This window comes from Humulus lupulus, chromosome 9 (assembly GCF_963169125.1).
Source record: "Humulus lupulus chromosome 9, drHumLupu1.1, whole genome shotgun sequence".
NCBI classification, from domain to species: domain Eukaryota; kingdom Viridiplantae; phylum Streptophyta; class Magnoliopsida; order Rosales; family Cannabaceae; genus Humulus; species Humulus lupulus.
In genome coordinates, this window is record NC_084801.1 from 128,890,638 (window position 1) to 128,915,670 (window position 25,033).

The 25,033-nt window shown below is 32.8% G+C and overlaps 1 protein-coding gene across 4 annotated transcripts in view; it reads right to left on the reverse strand.

The window, feature by feature from the left end:
- Positions 1–5,788: 5,788 nt before the first annotated feature.
- LOC133802443 (PIGF/3-ketodihydrosphingosine reductase fusion protein) overlaps positions 5,789–25,033 on the reverse strand; it is a 44,189-nt gene continuing 24,944 nt past the window's right edge. For 3 of the 4 annotated variants that reach the window (XM_062240750.1, XM_062240748.1, XM_062240749.1), the window contains 3 exons: positions 11,755–11,822; positions 11,107–11,215; positions 10,425–10,763 (listed from right to left, as the gene is read on the reverse strand). In XM_062240750.1, coding sequence (XP_062096734.1) covers positions 10,650–10,763; positions 11,107–11,215; positions 11,755–11,822 — 291 coding nt within the window. In that variant the 3' untranslated portion in view covers positions 10,425–10,649. Of the gene's footprint in view, positions 6,248–10,424; positions 10,764–11,106; positions 11,216–11,754; positions 11,823–25,033 lie in introns of those variants that run through there. The other variant, XM_062240751.1, reaches the window with a different exon arrangement.

The following is a 25,033-nucleotide window of genomic DNA, read 5'->3' on the forward strand; positions in this document are numbered from 1 at the left end:
GTATTGTCGACAATAATTCATAATATGATAATTTCCTCCCATATTGACATAGCTTAAAGAGATCTCATTATTTTCAACATACTTGCCAACACATGTATATTATTTATAGGTACCTATATAACCACTTCAAGGGCTTTAATTATTATCATCTTTGTTATGTCTATAACTTCTTCAATGAGTCTCTTCAGGAGCACCATTTTTATTTAATTTTCAAATTATCAATATTTTATAACATTAAGGTATCTTCATGAGTGTCTCTTACATACAACATCTTCAGGATGAACCAAATGAACATTTATTTTCATAATTTCTACTTTGTTCACTTACACTGCAAGTGTTTTTAGACTCATTCGGACTCAATTTAAATAATATTGATTTGCATTTGGCATACATATATGTATGATTTTATCATTTTGAACTTCTAGTTCTTATTTTGTGCAAGGATCATTTTTTAAAATATTCATCGATCCAGCTGCATTTCTCTCCCCATGATCGAGAGAATATTTTTTAAAAAATAATTTAACTTGTAGGGATTTCAAACTCATATATATTATTGGGTCATTGAACTTCTGGTTCAATAAATCACGATTATGAACTTATTTCATTTTCAAGAATGAGTCATATATACATATATGTATAGTTGAAAATATACAAGCTTATAATTCTTGTAAGTTCATGATCATACGATCTTAACACATCGATAAAAAATTATGCAATAAAAATCCAATAATGATTCAAGAATGCAAACATAATATAATTAAACACTCATTATCAAAATAATATAATTTTTTATCGTACATCTTGGACAAAAAAAAAACTATATAGCAAAATAATTTTCAGAAAAAATATAATTTCAACTTATAAAAATTTTGAGAAATAAATCCACTAACATTCTAATGAGTGACACTTTTATAAATGATATATGTGAAGTAAAAAATTTAACAATAAAACTGGACAAGTTAAGATATTTATAAACATAACATTTGAAAACTAGTTGATATATATATATATTTTTCTTTTAAAAATGTAAGATATTCAAATTTATTTTCACTTATGATATGCAAAATATATATACATTTTCTTGAGCACCATATAAGAATTAATAATAAAAAGAATCTTCTGGTTCTTCATCTAAATTTAAGGAAATTTATACATTTCATTGCATCTGATTGATCATTCAATTAATGAACTTAAGATTCACTATACTAAAATTTTCAACATATATATAACCACTATAAAAGTTTCATTTTTGTTTATATACTAGAGAATGAAATAATTTTAATATCCTTCAAAATATATAATAGCATTGATTCTTCAATAATCAGATTTCTCCATTTGATTTTTGTAATATATTATGTTCAACAACATTATATTCAATAACTTTCTCTATCAAATGGTGTGCTTGCTTAAAAGCACAATTATTTTTCAAATCTAAACATCTTTATCATTCATTCAAGTTAATACATAATGATAATAATCATGTTTGTTGTAGCCAAATAGGTATAATCATAATATGAATATATCACTTATTTTTCTTTCTCATTTTTTTTCAACAAGTGGTCAAATTTATTAATGAAATAAATCATTTCTTATTCTTATGACTTGATATATTATATAATGAAATGTACGACCGGTACATATTATAAGTCATTTTTTGCCACATTCACAATTGTATAGAAATTGTACAACTGGTACATAAAATATGCTTAACTTTAGCTAGCAATTGTGTTTAGCTTTCATCAAGAACCTTTTCAAATAATTTTTGTGATTTTATAACACTTTGAGGAATGTAATTATAAATTACATTTCGATCAATGACAAAATTCACTATAATACTAATAATTTAGACATTCACTTCTAGGAATGTGCAATGAATAATTGACATAAGTAATGAATCATTCACTTTAAGGAATAACATTGAAAATATCATACTTCCTTCTGGCAAGAAATATTGCATAAATAATAATATAATAATATGCTAATGTGGAATATCGATACTTTTTAAAATAAAATTTCATTTTCTATCATTCTCTTTAGGGAATGATGTTTAAATATTTTAAATGTGCAATAAAATTGAAATATATGTTAACGTTTTCATTGTACAATTCATATATATTCAATTCAATAATCAAAGGTATTTTCACTAAATTAATATGCATTTTTCTTCAATTATATTCTCATCATTTCATAAATTGATGTTTTGATGCAATTTTCTAAAAATACTTTTGACTTCAAAAATTAGTCTCCAATTGCATCAATCATAAAACATTTTAAATGTTTTTTTATTGTATTCTTGATAAAGATGAAACATTCACTTCTGAGAATGTTCACATACATTTAGTGATTATATTTCTTTTTCACAAAATACATGAATATATATATATATATAAATATATATTTCTTTAATATATCTCAATCAATTATAATGATGAATATCACTTTTGCATAATTTTCAAGATATATGCAAGATCTTATATCAAGAATCTATAATTTTTTTTTTTAAATATGCCATAGACATGGCACTTTAAATTCTAATGTAATCATTTGTAAATAACTATAAAATAAATACTATAGAGCAATCAATATTATTTATGTGAGATAATATTAACACATAAATATAACCATATTTATGATAATAAGTTATTAAACCATCTCATACAATCACAATGGTGAAATGGCAACTCATATATATACAAGTCTTATCAAAATATACAATATGATAATGGTATAAACATACATTCGCAACAAAATATTTTTACCTCAATAAAATATGATGAGTAGAGTTTGGATGATGATTTTTGATATCAACATATGATGGCGGTTGAAGATTGAATCATCAAGTTCAGATTCAATGAATGATTATGGCTAGAGAGTCGTGATAATATTTTGAAATTGCAAACAATGGTAGTTAGAGAATCGTGCTAATAACGTGTTATAAAACTATTAAGAATACTAACATGTAAAATATAAAGAAAACAAATTGACAAAGAAATAGAGAGATGAAAAGAGAGAGTTAAACTCTTGTGTTATTTCAATAAGGGAATTACCCTTATTTATACAGATAAATAAGCTTTAAAAAAATCGGGTAACTATTCTGAATTAATCAAGAATTAATGTTATTTTACTTTAAGTAACCTAGTAATTCTTCGGACATCCATATATATATATAATATTTTATAACAAAATATTAATTATTTGTTTATCCATTTATGTATTATATGGGTTAGTACTGATTATGCCAATATTTATGCATTAATAATTATATTTATTCCATCAATCATTATTAAATAGTCGTGATTAAATTGATACTTTATTAAGATAATATAATGCGTATTAATTAATGACAAGTAACATAATCACATAAAAATTATTGAAAATATTTTAATTTTAAAAATGAATATTAATAATTGAGTATACATATATTTCAACATTAATTAATTGTTTATTTGTTTATACTTGTTTTAAAGTTAATTAATTGTTTTTCTTCTATTAAATTAATTATTTATATCCCAATTTTAAGAGATTATCGTTTATAATCTCATAATTTCTATTTTGGTAAATAATTAATTCAAATTTTAATATTTAGAAATAGATGCTAAATTCTAAACTTAAAAATATTGTTTTGAATGCAATTTATATGAGCAATCTCATAATGTAGATAACTATGCAAGAGTTCGTTACACATATATATACTAGATACAAATAACGTACAATGTACGTTTATTTAGTTTTATTTATAAAATTTATTAATTATTTTTATTAAATTTATATGATTGTCATATAAATTTCAAATAAATAAACAATATTATATATAAAATAATTACATAAACATATTAAAAAAAAAAACCAAAACATTGTTTATGATTTTTAAAAAATATATATATATAATATAATAATATTTTAGATCACAAATTACCCTATTTAAGGTATAAAAAAAAAAGACATTCGTAATATTATTCAAATTACACCTTAATAGTTAGAGAATAAACTTGTTTATTCTTGATAGAAGATAAATGTTATTATAATTTCTTATGTAGTTACAAAGTCATACTATTTATATACACACGACACATATATATAAAATATTTGTAATATTTATTGTTATTCAATACTTATATATATATTTATATATAAGTTAAATCAAATAAAAAAACATATTTTCTTTTTATATATAAATGATAATTTTTTAATAAAAACTATGATTATGTATTATATATTATTGTTATAATGATATTTTATAATATTTAAATTTATATTAATATAATTATTAAATATCTAATTTTTTATTATATATTATTATAATAATTATATTTTATAACATATTAATATAATTATTATATATGTAGTCTTATATTGAATATTATTATAATAATATTTTATAATATTTAAATTTATATTAATATAATTTATAAATATCTATTTTTAATTTAGTTTTAAAGGTATATTATGTTAAATTTTTAGAATATTTCGTTAAAATCAATAAAACAAACGGTTAAAACTAAAAAATTTGATTATCTACACATTTTTTTTATAAAAAAGAGACATATTGTACTGAAACACCCAGAAGCTTAAACCTTCTCAACTTTCTATATCTAATAGCTAAATTTAATTATTATTAATTTTAATATTACTTTAGGATTTCAAAATGGCAAAAAATTGATTACTGTAAAAAGAATAAAGTTTATGTATTTTAACCACAAATTTTCTGGATAAAAGTAAGATTTAACAGTTGGTACCTACGGAATGACAGTAAAAGTAACGTTTTGGTACTTTTACCACTGAAAAAGTTTTGATATTTATCTGCAAGTAAATACAAAGTTTAGGTACTTTATCCGCAAATTTTCCCATATAATTATACATAGGGTTTGGTACAAAATAATCATAAATAGTATGTGAAAGTAATTAAATGTCAATGTTTTTAATTTTATAGTAAAATAGTCCAACCACATTTTCAGTATTACATATTACCAAATATGTCCTTTAGCAAATTACTATTTTATTCTAAATATTTTAATATTATGGTATATGTGTATTAATTTTATTTAATTAATTTTTATTTTAAAGTTATTTTGATTTTTTTTTTCATTTTATGAGTTGTTGAATGATATATCATACTACAAAATACAAATGATGAGTTGAAAAATAATATACCAACAAAACTTATAAAATTATTACTAAAAAATGTATATACTACGCTAACAAAATTATATACTACCATTTAAATGTATATACCATGATACAAAATTATATACTATCATTATGTATAATAAATTAAAACTAAATATCATAAAAAAAAAATATATCATACCACAAAAAACATACACTAGTTGGAAAACAATATAACAACCCATAAAAAACTTAAAAAATCAACATTGCTTTAAAATAAAAAATAATTAAACAAAATTAATACACATATACCACTATATTAAAGCCATACACTCCTAAATAAATAAATAAAAAAAATTTAAAAAAACAATTTAAGTAATCAATAATGTAAAATGGTCATTTTAAAAAAAAAAATTAAAATAACGACATTAACTTCTTGATATCATTATTTTAGCCATTTATTATAATTTCTCGTTATACATATTATATGGGATACTGATAACAGAGTATCAAATGGTATACCCTGGCCTTTTATACTTTAACAGGACACCAATTACCATCTATGCCATTTTCTCTAAAAATAATAAATGAGATGAAAAGATAAACTCAACAAATTATATATGACATTAAAAAACTTCAATTAATGAGCTAGAAAGTGGTACATCATTAACAAATAAATATATATATATATGCAACTAATAAAGTTTTTCATTAATGCTTGAGCAATATATTACACATATTCTCACTAGTTTGTTTATTCAGAACAACAAGAAATAGTCAAACACACTATTCAACAAGTAATTAACGTAAATTAATCAAACTTACTATAAGAGCTTCACAAGAAATATATATATATATATATTCCCCAATAAATCAAATCTGAAGACAGGTTTTGGCTAGTTTCCAACTCCTGGACTTGGGACAGATTGCAAAAACCTATGATCAGTTTCATGACGATCAACATGATCATTAGTATTTATCAAGTGCTTTACATTTGTTGCCAATACTACAGCATGATTTTTTTCAATCAGCCGATCAACTGAAGTAGTACTGTACTCTTTAGGAAGCAGTATTTGAGTTGAACTGTCCTCCAAAACAAGGGCAGTACTTCTCTTCTCAGTAGTCCTCATAACCTTTCTCCCTTCATTTGAGGGAATGTAGCTCATTAAAACAAAGAGAACAACAAACAGGAAGAAGAAACGAGCCATATAATCTAAAGGTATGTAAATTTGAATATTGAAGTTATGTTGGAATTGGGTATATTTATAGAGATAGGAGAAGAGAGTGAGAGAGCTCAAAAGGGGTTCTTGATAATTCTTAGTGAAAGTTGGGTTAGGTACATAAAAATTATGTATAGGTGACCTTTTATATAAAGTAATTTTGTCAAGGCTGCTCTTCCTCGATCTCCTCCAAGTACACTGGATCGAGACTAGTCATACTAATTATTAGTAATTACTGAACTAGACTTTCTTTTTTTAACGCCATTTAGCAAAATTGCATTCTAAAATGGTCTTCTAGACAAGGTGTCTAGTGTTTTAGATAGATATCAAGTGTATTTAAAAGATCATTTTAGAAAAAAATATTATAAAAAAATGCTATTGTTTAAAGTAACTTGTTAAAAAGAAAAGAAAAATCGAACACCTGTATTCTTATGAGGTGCTTGGCAAAATAGTTTTTTTCTTTTTATAATCACTTTGCATAGTAGTTTTTTTTATTTCTCTTTGCAAAATGATCTTCTAGACATACTCGACACCCTATCTAACATACTCAACACTCAGTGGAAAATACTCCACACCCTATTTGGAATGTCAAATCACAAAGAATTATCACAAAAAGATAATTTTGCAAAGTGACATTAAAGAGAATGTCTATCATAAACAATTACTCTATTTTTATTCAATAATGTATACTTTGTTCTCATGTTTTTTATTCTATTTTTCGTTTTCAAGACAAAATACTAACTCTTGTCAATTAATTGAATGACTTGAAAAGCAACCACTTGGAATACTACCACTGCTACCCATGTTAAGACTTTTTTGCGTGCAAGAATAAAATGGACAAACACTAGATGTTTTTCTCTGATGATGACAGGTTCAATGCTTCAAAAAAATTTAATATATAAACACACTATACAGCAATACCTACATTATATAACGTGCCATAATAACGAAATGAGCAGACCAATGAAAGTGTATTATTTCGATGGTGACAGTAGTCAAAATATACCTTAATAGTAAATATTGACTGTGGAAATACAAAAGAAGAAGCTGAACTTCACATTGTACAATGATAAAAAAAAAAAGGAAATTTGAGTTTTAACAATGCTAGGCATTTAAATCATTCCAAAAAAATATCAATTCTTTGGATAATATTCAAAATATTTCTCCCATAATTTTTCCAATCCACTTCCTCTTCTCTCTCTCCCTCAACCCATTTCTCTCAAGAAAAATATTCTAAGGGTAAGGTAAAATATAAAAGAACTCAATGTAATGACAAATATTCATCACTTAGGACACTAAAATTATGTATTTCGGCCAGATCCAGGCACGACTTTTAGGTTTTTTTTGCGATTTTTTTCAGATCTAAAACTTTGAAATCTGCAAAAAATCGACGTAGTTCGATGGTGCTCGATGACAGCTCGATAGGGCCTTCAAAATCAAGATTTTCATGAAAAGACCGATGTTGCTCGATGGTGGTTCGATGCGATTCTTGCAAGATACGTAATTTTTCATTTGAGGTTTTTTTTTTATATTTTTTTAAGATCTACATGTTTGAGATGTGTATATACCCATTTGGGAAATGTAAATCTTGAAAAAATTGCAAAATGCAAAGCATACCTCATGTTTAAGATATGTTTTCAAGTTCTAAACTTTGAAAATGTGTATGTGAACATCTAAAACATGTAGATCTCAAAAAAATACCCAAATAAAAAAAATCACCACAAAAGGACACTGGAGTGAAAAATTATGTCTCTTACAAGAATTGCATCGAACCACCATCGAGCAACGTCGATTTTTTCATAAAAATCTTGATTTTGAAGGTCCGTCGAGTTGGCATCGAACACCATCGAGTTTAGCATCAGATCTGAAACTTTGAAATTTGTAGAAAATTGACTTTGCTCGATTGTTGCTCGATGGTGCTCGGTACTAGCTCGATGGGGCTTTCAAAATCAAGATTTCATGAAAAAATCGACGTTGTTCGATAGTGATTCGATGCTATTATTGTAAGAGACATAATTTTTCACTCGAGTATCCGTTTGAGGTGATTTTTTTTATTATTTTGGGTTTTTTTAGATCTACACGTTTTAGATGTTCACATACACATTTTGAAAGTTTAGAGTTTGAAAACATACAAAAACATATCTTGAACATGAAGTATGTTTTGCATTTTGCATTTTTTTCAAGATTCACATTTCCCAACTGTGTATATACACATCTCAAATGCGTAGATCTTGAAAAAATACCCAAAATAAAAAAAATTACTACAAACAGACAACCGAGTGAAAAATTACGTATCTTGCAAGATTCGCATCAAACATCATAGAACCACCACTGAGCAACATCAATTTTTTCAAGAAAATCTTGATTTTGAAGGCCCAGCGAGCTGGCATCGAGCACCATCAAACCAAGTCAATTTTCTACAGATTTTAAAGTTTCAAATTTGGAAAAAAAAAAATCGCAAAAAAAACCCAAAAATCATGCCCAGATCAGTTCGAAATGCAGCATTTTAGCATCCTAAGTAAAGAATATTTGCCATTACATTGAGTTGTCTTATATTTTACATTACCCATGAATTTTTTTCTAGAGAGAGAGTTGAGAGGAATGAGTTAAGGGAGAGAGGTAAGAGAGAAGAGGAAATGGATGGGAAAATTTATGGGAGAGGTATTTTAGTAGTGTAAAAAATTTGGCATTTTTTTTAAATGATTAGAAGGCCTCACATTTTTTTTATTTAGTACACCTTATTAACCATAAAAACTTAAATTTCCCAAAAGGAATGATAGGAATTAAAAGTTAAAACTAGTCTAGTGCCTTGAGGGTCCCAACGTTTGGTCACTGTCCTTATATTCCTTGTATCATGCAGCAAATATAATTGGACCTTGAAAGTCAAATTATCTGGTAGATCTTCTTGATTTGAAGGTAATAAATAACTATACAAACATATCTATACAAGTGTATGTGACTATTATGCTTTTGAGAATTTAAGGAACAGGTCATGGCATCTTAATTACCACAACTTTTTCATGTGCCCATATCTATTGGTGTATATGTCTATACATGCTAGTTGGCTTCTAGGATCTAAAAAAAAAAAAAGAAAAAAGAGCAGCTACTATTGAGGCCAAAACCGACTTTGCTACATATTGCACTTATTCATGACTATTCAGAAGTGCTTTTGTTAACTAGAGTGTAAAAAGTTGGACGAAAAAAAAAATGGTGTGCATGTACAAGAAACCAGAAGCTAATAAACTTCTGAAATGTTTATTCTTTTCTATATATTTTGCAGTTGCAATGAATGGTGTAACATACTTAATAGTTCAAGAAAAAAAAAAGTGTCTGTGATGATGATATTTGAAGGACAACCCGTTGATGCATGATAAATGTTTAATTCTGCATATTTTTATGTGTTGTTTGTTTAATATTATCGCCTCAAGTCCTATTTATTGTTGAGTTTTTGGGTCACTGTGTTTTGAGGGTTTAATTGGTAATTTTTGGCAATTTTCAGTTATTTTATAGCAATTGGAGAGCTAGACCTGAGAATCAGCATTACAACACCACGAAACCAAGGTCGTGGTGCTAGAATGCTATTGAAGGAAATTTTGAGACTTTTGCATCGCAATGCCAGAATGCAATTGTCGAATACGTGAAAAGTCGACCACCTAAAGAACTAGCTCAAACAGTTAGACATGTAGTTTGTTCCCATAAAGTCTGAAGTCTGAGTCCCTCTTAAGCATCTACATAGTAATTGTTATAATTATTTTGTCCCCAAATTATAGAACTAGTGAAGCAAATAGCCATTAGATACTAAGTAAGCCTTCTACAATCAAATGGCCTAGTATTGATAGATTCTTCATAGTCATTTTCCACTAGTCTGGTTATGAAATAAGATAAGAAAAACTAAACTACACTTCCCAACATATAATTTTTTTGAAAAATATATTATAAATTGATATTATACTTCTTACTATATAGAAAGTATAGTTCTGTACTCAAAGGAATCTAACTATTCTAGCCACTAGCTAGCTTGAGAGAGGAAACTAAACTCATGAATTTTCTGTAAGTGGGAAACTTCGCATTCAAAGAGTTATACTATATAGAGCAGGAGAAAAGAAAACCAGTAAGTGGGAAATTCCACATTTGAAAAGTTATGATATGTACACCAGGAGGAAAGAAAGCCAGCACAAAAGGCAACAAAAAAATTATGTTAACTACATCCAACTAAGTTTTCTCTATGGTGTTGGTGTTAGACAAAAGATCACTTCTAGTCCTCCCCACTGTGCTGTCTCCTCTCTCTCTTTTTTCTTTTTTTCTAAAAGAACATCTCACTAGTTAGTCTCTTTTTGTATGACGCAATGTGCCACGTGCAAGTACAAATGAGAACGATGCCGCCGTTCCAATAAGGTACCCAGCTATAGCTCCATAACTCACACATATAGGCCATTCCTACAGATTAACATAGCATTCAGACCTCAATAAATCACATAAACTAAACAAACTATGAATAGAAAACTGTCAATGTGTGTGAATCAGTGTGTACACTGTCCTACAATATTATTTATACCCGGAATTTCAGCAAATTCACTTAAGGGGTCCAAGTTCAAAATCGGAGCTCTATGCCTAATCCTACAATACTTGAGAAGTGGAAAGCTATAGCAATCACTCTCATAAATTGGGTGAGGGTAAATCACCCTTTGAACTACCCTCTTCGGTATTTCCACACACGTATATGAATACTCCAATGTTAGAAAAAGACTACATTTTATTCTCCTTTTTATAGCAACCGTACCTGCCAAGGCCTTTCCCAGTCAAGTGGCATTGGCCAAGCCCCAAACCATGCTCCTATTACAGCTCCATGTGCTGGTAGACAAATCATATAATCTATAGGCCCAACTGGTCTGCAAATTGATGGATTAAATGTAATGTCAGCAGTAGCAGATAATTCTTTAAATGCAAAGACAATCGCCAGTGAGCAAGAAACTTATCCAAGGCTGAAAATGGGTTTTCATAGTAAGTGGGTTTTCATAGTACTGTATTGGAGACTTTTTGGGCAATTTGGCTGGAGAGAAATAGTAGGATTTTCGAAGACGTTTCTTCCACAGTAGAAAGTCTTTGGGATAAGATCAAGTTCTGGGTGGCCATGTGGGTGTTTAGATCAAAAGGTTTTGAGGGACTTTCTTTCTTGGATCTTTGTAGGGAGTGGAGTAGTTTGTGGCTGTAATAGTTTTTGTAGAGTGAGTCGCTGGGAGTTTTCTTATGATTGATTGGTTTCATTTTTTTTTTATTTGTTTTTTGTAACCACGGTTTTCCTAGTGAGGGCTCTCAATGTTATTGAGAGATGACCTCTGTCTCTTTTTCTTAGTAAGTGGGATCTAACCCAAATGCCAATAAGATAACCGAGCAGGTCCCATAGCACTAAAGACAACAAGAAACTCACTTTGTATAAGCAAATATGCGCTGCCAATCTGTCCACGATGAGCCAAAAGCTGAAGCTGCGGGCGCAACCTGCAACGAAAGTCCACAATGCAAAAAAGAAAAAGGTTAGGTTGCCAAGGAAGTCTCAATGCAAAAAATATCTTAAATACATATCATGAGCAAAATATTGAGACATTAATGTGGAAAGACTGAGTTTTATTGATATGATTTCGTATTACAAAGAGAATAGCCTTTAAATAGAATATACAAAGTTAGCTTCTAACTGTACAAATCATAAAAGCTATTTTAAGGTATCTAGGGTAAGGTCCTAGAATTAGACAACTATCCTAGCTATCTAGGTTATAGATTTAGCCAGCTATCTTAAGTAATAAATACACAGATTTGGACAGCTATCATAATTATTTCTACATCCTCCCTCAAGTTGGAGCATACATGTCTCACATGCCTAGCTTGCACACTTGTTCCTCGAAGCTTTCCTTCGATAAGCCTTTAGTTAGTAAATCAGCGGCTTGTTGTTTGCTCGGCACATGCACAACACATAATTCTATCTTCAATTTTTTCTTTAATGAAATGACGATCCACCTCCACGTGTTTTGTTCTATTGTGATGAACTGGATTGTGTGCTATATTTATTGCTTATTTATTGTCGCTGTATAGTTTCAAAGGATTGATTCTTTGGAGTTTTAGCTCTTCCAAGATACATTTGATCCAGATTAATTCACATAATCCTTGAGCAAGAGCTCTAAGTTCAGCTTCTGCACTGCTCCTGGCGACCACATGTTGCTTTTACTTCTCCAAGTAACAAGGTTTCCCCATACCTTGGTGCCATATCCTGAGGTAGATCTTCTGTCCTCAATCGATCCTGCCCAATTTGCATCTGTGAAAACTTCCACACTTCTTTTTTCATTCCTTTTTAATAGTAACCCTTTTCCTGGTGTTTTCTTTAGATATTGCAGTATCCTGTACACTGCCCCCAAGTGTTCTTCTGAAGGATTATTCATATATTGACTGACCAAGCTAACTGCGAAGGCAATGTCTGGTCTCGTGTGAGATAAATAGATCAATTTTCTCACCAATCGTTGATACATTCCTTTGTCCACTGGTTTCTCAGTTATCACTTGCTTGTATTTTCCTTTTGGTTCTACAGGAGTTGCTACTGGTTTACACCCGAGCATACCTGTCTCTTTGAGTAGATCAATAACATATTTGCACTGAAAGATTGAAATTCCCTATTTGGTCCTTGCAATCTGCACTCCCAAAAAATATCTCATTTGACTGAGGTCCTTCACTTCAAATTCTTGGGCTAGCAACGTTTTAAGTGTTTCTAACTCATTAAGGTCATCTCCGGTTAGAAGACAATAAGTGCAATCTTTCCATCTTTTGAATGTTTGAAAAATAAAGTGTGATCTGACTGACCTTGTTTATATCGATGCTTCTTAATTACTTGATTGAACCTCTCAAACCGTGCCCTTGGAGATTGATTTAGGTCATAGAGAGATTTCCTTAAGTAACAAACTATTCCTTTTCCATATTTTTCTTCAAAACCAGAAGGAATCTTCATGTATACCTCCTCTTCCAGATTTCCATTAAGGAATGAGTTCTAAATATTTAGTGGCTGCAAAGGCCAATCAAGATTAGCAGCTGCTGATAATAAGATTCTCACAGCATTGAGCTTTGCAACTGGTGCAAATGTTTCAGTGTAATCCACCCCATATATTTGAGTGAATCCTCTTGCAACCAATCTTGACTTGTACCTGTCTATAGTGTCATCAGCTTTGTATTTCGCTATGAATACCCACTTGCATCCTACCATATGTTTGTCCTTTGGATGAGAAACTATTTCCCAAGTTGCATTTTTTTCTAGTGCCCCTTTTTCCTCGTACACTGCTCTCTTCCACTCAGAATTCAAGAAGGCTTCATCTATGTTCCTTGGAATGATAACTTCCTCAATTTTGGCAACAAAGGCTTTGAACTTGGGTGCGAGTCTGCTTATAGCACATATACTTGGATATTGGGTGCAAAGTAGAACTCCTAGTTCCTTTCCTTTTAGAAATGGGTAAATCTACTTCAATCACACTAGGTTGCTCAAAATTAGGATTAGAATCAGCCAAGACAGGGCTTAAAGAATTACTTACATTGGGATTTGTCGTTGATTCTGACTCATGGGATGCATGGTCTGTAGTTGGTTGCATCACTTGATGTTTTCCCTGTCGCCTAGTATAAACTAGTAACTCTTTTTCTATATTTGTTCCATGTTTTCTAGCGCTTGAGTTTTGTCAAGATCAATGTTATCAAGGTGTATGATAGGATTGGGTTCAACAAATTGACCAAGCTCAGATCCCACCATTGGTAGACAAGTATCCCAAAAACAAGCATCACTTACACTCCCTGAGGCGAAGTGTTAGGATAGAAAGGTTTTTTTTCATTGAATGTGACATCTAAAAAGACATGCATACACCTAGTAACAAGATTGTAGCATTTGTAACATTTCTTAGTAGAAGAATAACCAAGGAAAACACATTTGTGTGAACGTGGTTCTAATTTTGCGTGATGGGGTCCTAAAACATGAACATAAGAGGTGCAACCAAACATTTTAAGTGGAATATCCAACACCAAATGAGTGTGAGGATAAGCTTTAAGAAGTAAGGAGAGCGGAGTTTGATGGAGTAAGACTCAGAATGGCATCCTATTGATGAGATAAATTGCTATTAAAACAATCTCCGCCAAAATTGCTTAGGAACGGAAGTGGTAAACATCAAGGCCCTAGCTACCTCTAATAAATGCCTATTTTTGCGTTCGACAATCCCATTTTGTTGGGGAGTGCCGCCACATGAGCTTTGATGAACAATGCCATGAGAGAGAAGATAATCCCCTAGAAGAGAATTAAAATATTCAGTGCCATTATCGGTGTGCAAAACTTGGAGATTAGCATTGAATTGATTTTTTATCATAGAATGAAAATTTTTAAAGTGCGGCATCAGATTTATCTTTGAGAAGGAAAACCCAACTTAAACATGTATGGCCATCAATGAAAGTTATGAACTAGCGTGTATTAGAGAAGTTTGTTACCCGAGATGGCCCCCACATGTCACTGTGAATGAGTGAAAAAAGATTGGAAGCTTTATATGGTCGGGAACGAAAAACTGTACGAGCATGTTTTGCAAATTGACACACCTCACATTTAAACATGCTCAAGTTTTTATTATAAAACATTCTAGGAAACTAATGGTTTAGATAGGGAAAACTAAGATGACCTAATCGATAGTGCCACCTCATAATTTCACTATCACTAGTAACATTGCAACCAAAAAACGAACTTGTAGTAACTTGAGCTGGGGCTTGATCAACATCAAAGTAGTACAGCCCACTACATTCCTTCGCACTCCCAATCGTCTTCCCCGAGGACATTTCTTGAAAGTCACAACATAAGGGTGAGAATTTTGCAATGTAGCCTTGCTCAAGAGTGAGCTTGCTAATCGAAATGAGATTACAAGATAGATTTGGCACATGGAGGATATTTTTAAGTGTAAGAGAAGGAGACAAATAAACGAAGCCTTTACCAGCCACTGGATACCGAACCATCGACAATTTTTATCTTAATAGTACCTGGACAAGGGCTATAAGTGGTAAACTGATGAGATTAACCAGTTATATGGTCAGAAGCTCTAGAGTCAATAATCCATGGGGTTGTTTGAGCAGTGAATGCGGCAGAAGTACCTGCAGTGGAGGAAGTATTTGGAGTGAGTAGATTGGAGAAGTCGATAGAGTTGAGCAATTTGTCCAGTGGTGAAAGGGAATGACTCGAGTTGTGCAGCAGTCAAAGCTTGCCCTTCAAAATTGTTGCCAGCAGCATTCCGAGGCTTCCAGTCAGCAAGTTTACCATGGAGCTTCCAGCAAGTGGCCTGAGTGTGACCGGGTTTGCTGCAATGATCACACCAAGGACAGCCACGCCGTGATGCACAAAAGTCGCCTCCAGTTGTTGGCCGTCGAGCAGCAAGGGCAGAGTGGGGGTAAGCAACTTCGGAGTATGGAAGGGGTCCCATCATCACCCGTTTTCTACTTTCCTCGCGGCGTACCTCTACAAAAGCTTCACGAATAGAGGGAAGAGAAGTTTTACCGAGGGAATGACCGCAGACTTCATCTAGTTCCCGGTTCAGGCCAAGAAGGAAATCAAACAACCTCTCCCGATCAAGCATTTTCTTGTAGGAGGCATCATCGGAACACTTGCACTCAAGAACATATAACAAGTCAATTTCCTGCCAAAGATTGTACAAAGCACTATAGTATTGAGTTGCATAAAGGTCTTGCTATCATTGGTCCCTGAGTTTTGATTTGAGTTCAAACACTTGAGCTGAGATCTCAAGATCAGAAATGGTTTCTTTGACAGCATCTCAAACCTCCTTAGCAGTAGAGAGAAATAAATAGGTTCGGCCTATTTCTGCCTCCATGGAGTTGATGAGCTAGACAATGATAAGAGAGTTTTCAGATTCTCATTTGGCATAGGATGAATCGGTGGAAGCTGGAGAAGATATTTCACGTGTCAGATAGTGAAAAGAAAGCCTCAAAATGGACGAGACTTGGAGACAAGTTATGGAAAATAAGGTCTCAAAATGGGCAGAAAGTTGAAGACAAATAATGATAAAAGGTCTCAAAAAAGCAGGTGGAAAGACTAAGTTTTTGTGGAACAAGAGACTTTTTCTTATTTTATTCATGAGGAATAAGGCATTTAAATAGGCACTAGGCACTGTACAGCTCTAACAAATCTGGTAGTTAATACCAAATATACAAAAAATAATTACAAATATTCTAGAGTAAATTAATTAGCCTAATCAGAATAATCTAATTATAGCATCTACTACAATTATACAGCTATACTAAATAAATGCTAAAAATAGAATGTTTTCTACACCCTCCCTCAAGTTGGTGCATAAAGATTCCACATGCCCAGCTTGCAAACTAACTCATTAAAAACTTCTTTTGACAAGCCTTTGGTTAACATATCAGCTTGCTACAGTTTGCTAGGAATGTACACAACGCATAGCTCTTTTCCATCGATCCTTTATTCTTTGATAAAGTGTCTATCCACTTCAACATGTTTGGTCCTGTTGTGATGAACTGGATTATGTGCTATGCTGATTGCTGACTTACTGTCACAGTACAGCTTTAAAGGCTCAATTTGTTACAACTTTAATTCTTCGAATATTCGTTTGATCCATAACAGTTCGCAAACTCCCTGAGCAAGGGCCCTGAATTCTGCCTCTGCACTACTGCGAGCTACCACTGGTTGTTTTTTACTCCATGTGACTAAATTCCCCCATACTTTAGTACAATATCCAGTTGTTGATCTTCTATCTTCTACTGAACCTGCCCAATCTGCATCTGTAAAAGCTCTAACCCCTCTTTCTTCATTCTTTTGGAACAGTAATCAATTTCCTGGTGTTCCTTTTAGGTACCGTAGCATCCTATATATTGCCTTCATGTGTTCCTCTAATGGATTATGCATGTATTGACTAACTAGGCTCACGGCAAATGCAATATCAGGCCTTGTGTGGGATAAGTAGATCAGCTTTTCCACTAATCGTTGATACATTCCCTTGTCAACTGTATCTTCTTTAATTAAATCCTTGCATTTGCTCTTTGGTTCGACTGGTGTTGCTACAGGTTTGCAGCCACTCATTCCAGTTTCTTTGAGTAGATCAAGCACATATTTCCTCTGAGATACATCAATTCCTTTCTTTGTTCTTGCAACTTCCATACCCAGAAAATACTTCATTGATCCAAGGTCCTTTACGTCAAACTCTTGGGCTAGCAGTCTTTTGAGTTCCATTTGTTCTCTAAAATCATTTCCTGTTAGTATCATGTCATCGACATAGACAATAAGAAAAGTTATCTTACCCTCTTGTGAATGCTTAAAGAACAAGGTATGATCTGACTGCGCCTATTTGTACCCTTACTTTTTTACCACCTGATTAAATCTTTCAAACCGTGCCCGTGGGGATTGTTTCAAGCCATACAAGGATTTTTTCAGGTGACACACCTTCCCTTTTCCATCTCTCTTCGAACCCTGGAGGAATCTTCATGTAGACTTCTTCCAAGTGTCCATTAAGGAAGGCGTTCTTTATGTCCAGTTGTTGAAGTGGCCAATCGAGATTTGCAGCAATTGATAGCAGAAATCTTACAGTATTTAGCTTAGCAACAGGTGCAAAGGTCTCTTTGTAGTCCACTCCATATGTTTGTGTGAACCCTTTCGCACCTAGTCTCGCTTTATACCAATCTATGGTTCCATCAGCTCTATGCTTCGTAGTAAACACCCATTTGCATCCTACCACATGTTTATCCTCAGGCTTTGTAACTATTGTCCATGTAGTGTTGTTCTCAAGTGCCCCAATCTCCTCATAGACTGCTTTCTTCCACTCTTCTCTCGATAAAGCTTCGGGTATATCTCTTGGAACAACCTCTTGCTCAACTTTTGTAAGAAAGGCTTTGTATTGAGGAGTGAGCTTACTATAACATACATATTTGGACATAGGATATACAGTGCAACTACGAACTCCCTTTTTTTTGGCAATAGGTAACTCAGCTTCATGTTCCTCCATGCTGTTAGGAATTTCATTAGGTAGTATAGAATTAAGAGAAGGGTTACTTACATTAGGAGTAGTCCGAGAGTCGGACTCATGAGGTGGAGGCTTGGTAGTTGACTATATTACTTGATGGTTTCTATTTCTTCGATGGTATACCATCACCTCTTTTGTTACAGGCTGAGATAGTGGCTGCTGAGAGAATTGATCAAACGAGGGATGAATAACAAAATCAGGAATAGCCTTAGGCAGACAAGTATCCCAACCAGAAACTTCACTCACTGTCACTCCCTGAAGTGAAGTGGTGGGATAAAAAATTGCTCTTCATTGAAGGTGACATCGTATGAAACATACATACGACGAGTGGAGGGGTGATAGAATTTATACTCTTTTTTGGTAGAAGAGTAGCCCAAAAAAACACATTTAAGAGCACGTGGGTCAAATTTTGAGTGATTTGGACCTAAAACATGCACATAAGAGACACAACCAAATGTCTTCAAGGGAAGATTAGAAATAAAATGTGTATGAGGATGAGTTTTAAGAAGGATAGAGAGAGGAGTATTATATTTTAACACTCGAGAAGGCATACGATTTATGAGGTAAACAGCGGTGAGAATGGCTTCTCCCCAAAAGATTTTGGCATAGAAGCAGTAAACATGGGTGCTCTAGCAATTTCCAATAGATGTCTATTTTTTCATTCGGCAATCCCATTTTGTTGGGGTGTGCCGGTACAAGAACTTGTATGAAGAATACCATGAGATAAAAAATAATCATTTAAGATAGAGTTGAAGTATTCAGTTCCATTATCTATATGAAAGACTTTTAGATTTGCATTGAATTGATTTTTAATCATGGAATGAAAATTTTTAAATGTCATGGCAGCATCAGATTTATTTTTTAGAAGATATACCCAACTAGTTCGTGTGTGATCATCAATAAATGTGATAAACCAGCTGGTATTGGTAGTATTTATTATCTTAGATGGTCCTCATAAATCACTATGAATAATAGAAAAAGGATGAGATGCTTTGTATGGAATAGAACGAAAAACAGCACGAGTATGTTTAGCAAACTGACAAATTTCACATTTAAATAAGCTCAAGTGTTTATTTTTAAATAACATAGGAAACAAGTATTTCAAATAGGGAAAACTAGGGTGACCTAGCCGATAATGCGACCGCATAATATCATTATCACTAGAAGCAAGACAACTAGCAACAAGAGTGTTATTCACTTGAGCAGAATAGATAGGAAACTGATCGATGTAATACAGCCCACTACATGCCTTCGCACTCCCAATCGTCTTCCTCAAGGACGTATCCTGAAATGTACAACAATTAGGGGAGAAAGACACAACACAATTCTGATCTTTTGTGAGTTTACTAACAGAGAGTAGATTGCAAGAGAGTTTGTAAGGGTAATTGAAGGAGATAAATAGATAGACCCTTTACCAGCTACTGAAGAGAGAGTACCATCAGCTATTTTAATTTTTTGGTGACCTGAATATGGCGTGTAGGAAGTAAACTGATGTGACTGACCAGTCATATGATCTGAGGCACCTGAGTCCACAATTCAAGCAGAGTTCTTAGTAAAGGCAGCGGAAATACCTTGTTTTTCATAGGTAGAAGGATCAGGTGTTGGTGGTGTTGAGGAAGCATTAAGCAACTGATGGAGTTGATTTATCTGAGCTTGAGTGAAGGGAAAAGACTCAGCTGGTGCACCAGAGGGTTTTTTAGGATGGATGAACCAGCTGAATTATTTTCTGAGATGATGGATTCCGAGGTTTTTTCTTGAGAGGCGGCCATGAGTAAGAAAAGAAGGCTGAGATTGAAAAAGATTTTCGAATGTCTTAGGGATTGCTCTGATACTATGTGGAAAAAGAGACTTTTTCTTATTTTATTCATGAGGAATAAGGCCTTTAAATAGGCACTCTAACAAATTTGGTAGTTAATACCAAATATACAAAAAATAATTACAAATATTCTAGAGTAAATCAATTAGCCTAATTAGAATAATCTAATTATAGTATCTACTACAATTATACAACTATACTAAATAAATGCTAAAAATAGAATGTTTTCTATAGTTTTATTGATATGATTTCGTATTACGAAGTGTAGGATTTTGTGAATAATACTTCTAATCTGATTTTATTGATGAGTAGAAGGCCTATATATAGGCAGAATACAAAAAGCTAGACAAAAATACAACCTAAACTTAGTTGTACACATTACTCTAGGTATTTACAATGATATTTCTACACTCCCTCTCAAGCTGAGTTGTATATGTTATACAAACCCAACTTGGAATTAAATTCTTCAAAACTTGTTTTTGGTAGGGCCTTTGTTAGGATGTCAGCAATCTGTTTCCTTGTAGGAATGTAGTTGAGCTCAATGATCTTTGAATTCACCTTCTCAGAAATGAAGTGTTTGTCTATTTCAACATGTTTAGTTCTGTCGTGGTGAACCAGATTTTTAGCAATGCTAATTGCAGCTTGACTATCACTGTACATTTTAAAGGACTCGGGAGAGTCAAACCTCAATTCATCCATAAGCCTTTTAATCCACATCCCTTCACAAATACCTAAGGTCAAAGCACGGTATTCTGACTCTGCAATACTCCTTGCGACGACAGACTGCTTTATGCTGCACCACGTAACTAAATTACCCCCATACATAGGTGCAATAACCACTGGTTGATCGTCTGTCAGTCAGCTCTCCAACCCAACTAGAGTCTGTGTAAACTTCCAAGTCTCAGTTGTTGTATTTTCTGAAGTGCAAACCAAGACCTGATGTCATTTTCAGATACCTTAGAATACGATACACTGCTTCCAGGTGCTCCTCACAAAGACTGTGCATATGTTGACTAACAATGCTAACAGGGAAGGCGATACCAGGTCTAATATGAGAGATAGATTAGTTTTCTTACTAATCCTTGATAGCTCCCCCTCTCTACTGGAGTTGAATCCTCTCTTCGATTAGTTTTCAAGTTTGGATCCATGGGAGTGCCAACCGGCTTGCTCCCAATCATTCCAATTTCCTTTGGATGATCTAGGATATACTTTCGTTGAGATATAACAATTCCTCCTTTCGATTGGGCTACTTCCATACTAAGAAAGTATTTGAGGGTTACTAGAACTTTGATTTCAAATTCTGAGGCAAGAAGTCTTGAGATTTGAAATTTCTCCTAAATCATCTCCAGATAAGATTATGTCATCCACATAGACAATGAGAATTGTTAGCTTCCCTGTTGAAGAGAACTTGAAAAATAGAATATGATCAGCCTGACTTTATGTGTATCCATATTTGACAACTAACTTGGCAAATTTGTCAAACCATGCCCGAGGTGACTGTTTCAAGCCATAAAGAGATTTACGAAATTTGCACACTACTCGACCACTGGAGTGTTTCTTCATCCCTGGTGGAATTTCCATAGACTTCTTCGAGATCCCCATTCAAAAAAGCATTTTATACATCCAACTGATATAAAGGCCAATCATAATTTGCAACAAGTGATAATAATAAGACTCTTACTGTATTAAGTTTGACGACGGGAGCAAAGGTCTCCTGATAGACAACTCCATATCAAGGTTTTGAAAGGAGAAATCGCGAGGCAAGGCGTTTTCTCTTATTACCGCGAGGCATAAGCCTTGAGGCGCAACGAGGCGTACGCCTCAACTATAAGAACAAATAAAATTTTTAAAATATAATAAAATATCCTAAAATTCATGAAATTTCATAAAATTCATAGAATTCATAACAAACACCACATAAGTCCATATCAAAGTCATAAAAGTACTAATTATAAGTCTTAAAATCATAGATAAAATGTATTAAATCTCCAAGAACTCATCACTTTCTTCATCATCACTCTCATGAAATTGTATAGCTCGACCATCATCTCCATCTTCACTGTCATTTTCTCCTCCTTCAAATTCATCTTCCTCACCCAAATTCACTTCAATTGGTGCTTGATTTCTTTTCCTCTTCCTCGGTGCTAAACTTCCGCCCTCATCCTCAATCTCAATTTCCCCACCAACTTCAATTGCTCTACTATCACCATCCTCTTCATCATTTGGATTGGCTACCCATTCATCATCAAAAGACACATTTTCAACAATCAAAGGATCATCTTCCTCTCTTCGTGATTGTTTCTTAAAAAATTTGTGCTTCAACATTTTGTTGTACATAATGTACACCAAACTATTCATCTTTTTTGTGCTCAGACGATTTCTTCTCTTTGTGTGCACTTGATTGAACATACTCCAATTACGCTCACATGTCGATGCTGAACAAGTAAGACCTAGAACTCTTGTTGCAAATCACTTGAGTTCTGGAACTTCATCTCCAAAGTTGTCCCACCATTCAACTATACAAATTAAAGACATGAAAAAAGAAGCAAAGTCATGAATAATTTATTTTATAATATTAATATAAACTATAATAAAACAAAAAATGAGATAAAAGTTTAAGTATTCACCAGGTGGACGTGTTAAGTATGATGTTAAGGATGATCTGAAACCAAATAATCTTCGCTTGTATTTATACTTATCAAGTTGGGCATCGACCTTCACATATGTTTCTTGGTCCTTGATGAGTCTATCCATGCACTTATACAAACCAGTTTTAATCTCTGGATGCTCGGAAACATTGGGACTCCATCTGAATCGAGGATTCAAGTAATATGCAGTCGCATGCAAGTCGCGATGCAATTGTAACTCCCACTTTTGATCAATGATATCCCAAATCTCCTTATATGAAGACACACCTCTATCTAAGTTCTTTGCTATATTTTCTTTTGCCTCATCCATAGCACCATAAATAAATCTCATTGCTGGTGTCCTCACACCATCAACTATTCTTAAAACATTCACAAGGGACTTTGTGGTTTTTATGGAATAAACCACACTAGGCCAAAATGTATTATCATTCATTATGATTTTCTTCACAGTTTCCCTTCAGGTTTCTTTGCCCATGCACAACTTGAACATTCTTTTGAAACAAACATCATTTGTAGTGGTTGCTTCAATTGATGCATACTTTCTAAAGTTAGAAAGGCAGTAGCGAATCGTGTCACAGCTGGTCAAAGATCTTTCTTTGGAAATTTTCTTGTTAAACTCAACACCCATTGATGGTTGTGGATGAAATTGCTAACTCTCTTTGCTTTAAGCAAAGCATTTTTATGTTGTGGCAATTCTCCAATTTTCTCAAGCATCAAATCAATACAATGAGCAGCACACGGAGTCCAATACAAACTTTTTCTCTTCTCCATTAATAATCTTCCAACTGCCTTGTATGCACTTGCATTGTCTGTGATCACCTGAATGACAATATTTTCTCTAATTTTTTCAACAACATCATCAAGCAATTCAAACAATTTTTGTGCATCTTTACACAATCTGATGCATCAATAGTTTAAAAAAAAAACAGTCCCATAGGGATTGTTAACTAGAAAATTGATCTGACTCCTATTTCTCATATCTGACCAACCATCTGATAATAATGAAACCCCTGTTCGTTTCCATGTTGCTTTGATCTCATTCACAATTTCGGATGTTGTCTTCTCTTCTTCTTTTAGTATCCAAGTCCTCATTTCATGCATTGTTGGAGCTTTCAATCTCGACCATAATTCTCAATCGAACACAACATATTGAAATATAATGGACTTCTTGGACAATTAAATGGGATCCCATTCTCAAAAAAGAATCTCCCAATATCTAAACAAACTTGATTTCGATGCTCTTTAGCACTCGTTGGAGTCATTTTTGTGGCAGCCGTATTTTTTTCATTTTCATCATCTCCTTTATTCTCCATAAAGAATCCATAGGCCCTCTAACACCTCTAGAACTACCGCTAGGACACGAATTCACACCCTCCAGAGGATTGCCACTACCAAAACCACTAGGTCCATCACCAAAGTAGGATCCACAATCCACCGCCTCATCAAACTTTCGTTGAGAAATAAATTTTGCATTTTCAACATCTTTCAAATATGGACTTATCTCATCCTTGACTTCTTTAGGTATTTTAGAACATGGTTTTACATCTTTGTGTGTGCAAGCAAGATGTTCTTTCACTCTCTTCACCCCTCCCTTAATATCTTTACTACAAAAATTACACTTTAAATACTTGTATCCTTTTTTTCCACCTTTATCCGGCACTTCTATTTCAACACTATACTTCCAAGCAGGATCTTTTCTACTCATCCTTTCCAACTTAAATTCAGCAACTAAAAGCATAAAATAAAATTAAAAATTCAGCAACTTTAAAACAAAAACTAAAGAAATTGAAAAACAAAAAACAGAGAAGACTGAAGAAATTATTTTCCTCTCTAAAACAATCAACTTTGAGAAAAAGATTGAAGGCTGGTAGCTTCCTTGACTTTGAGAAAAAGAGGTGAAAAAAAAAGAGATGATGAGTGAGAGGAGAGAGCTTCTTGCATGAAAAGGAGAGAAATGAAGAATGTGAGGGAGAGCTGAGATGATGGAGAGATGCTGCTGTGAAGTTGGAGAGAGGGGAGCTGCTGCTTGAGAAAGGAAGCTCTTGCGTTAGAAAGAGAAAGAAAAGAGGGGATTGCCGTGAAATAAGAAAAGAGAAGAAAGTTAGGTTTTTTTTTAAATTAAAATCTGATAAAATAAGCCCAAATTTTAAGCCCATTTAGTTAAAAGAAAAGCCCAAAACACTATTTTAAAAAAGCCCCACG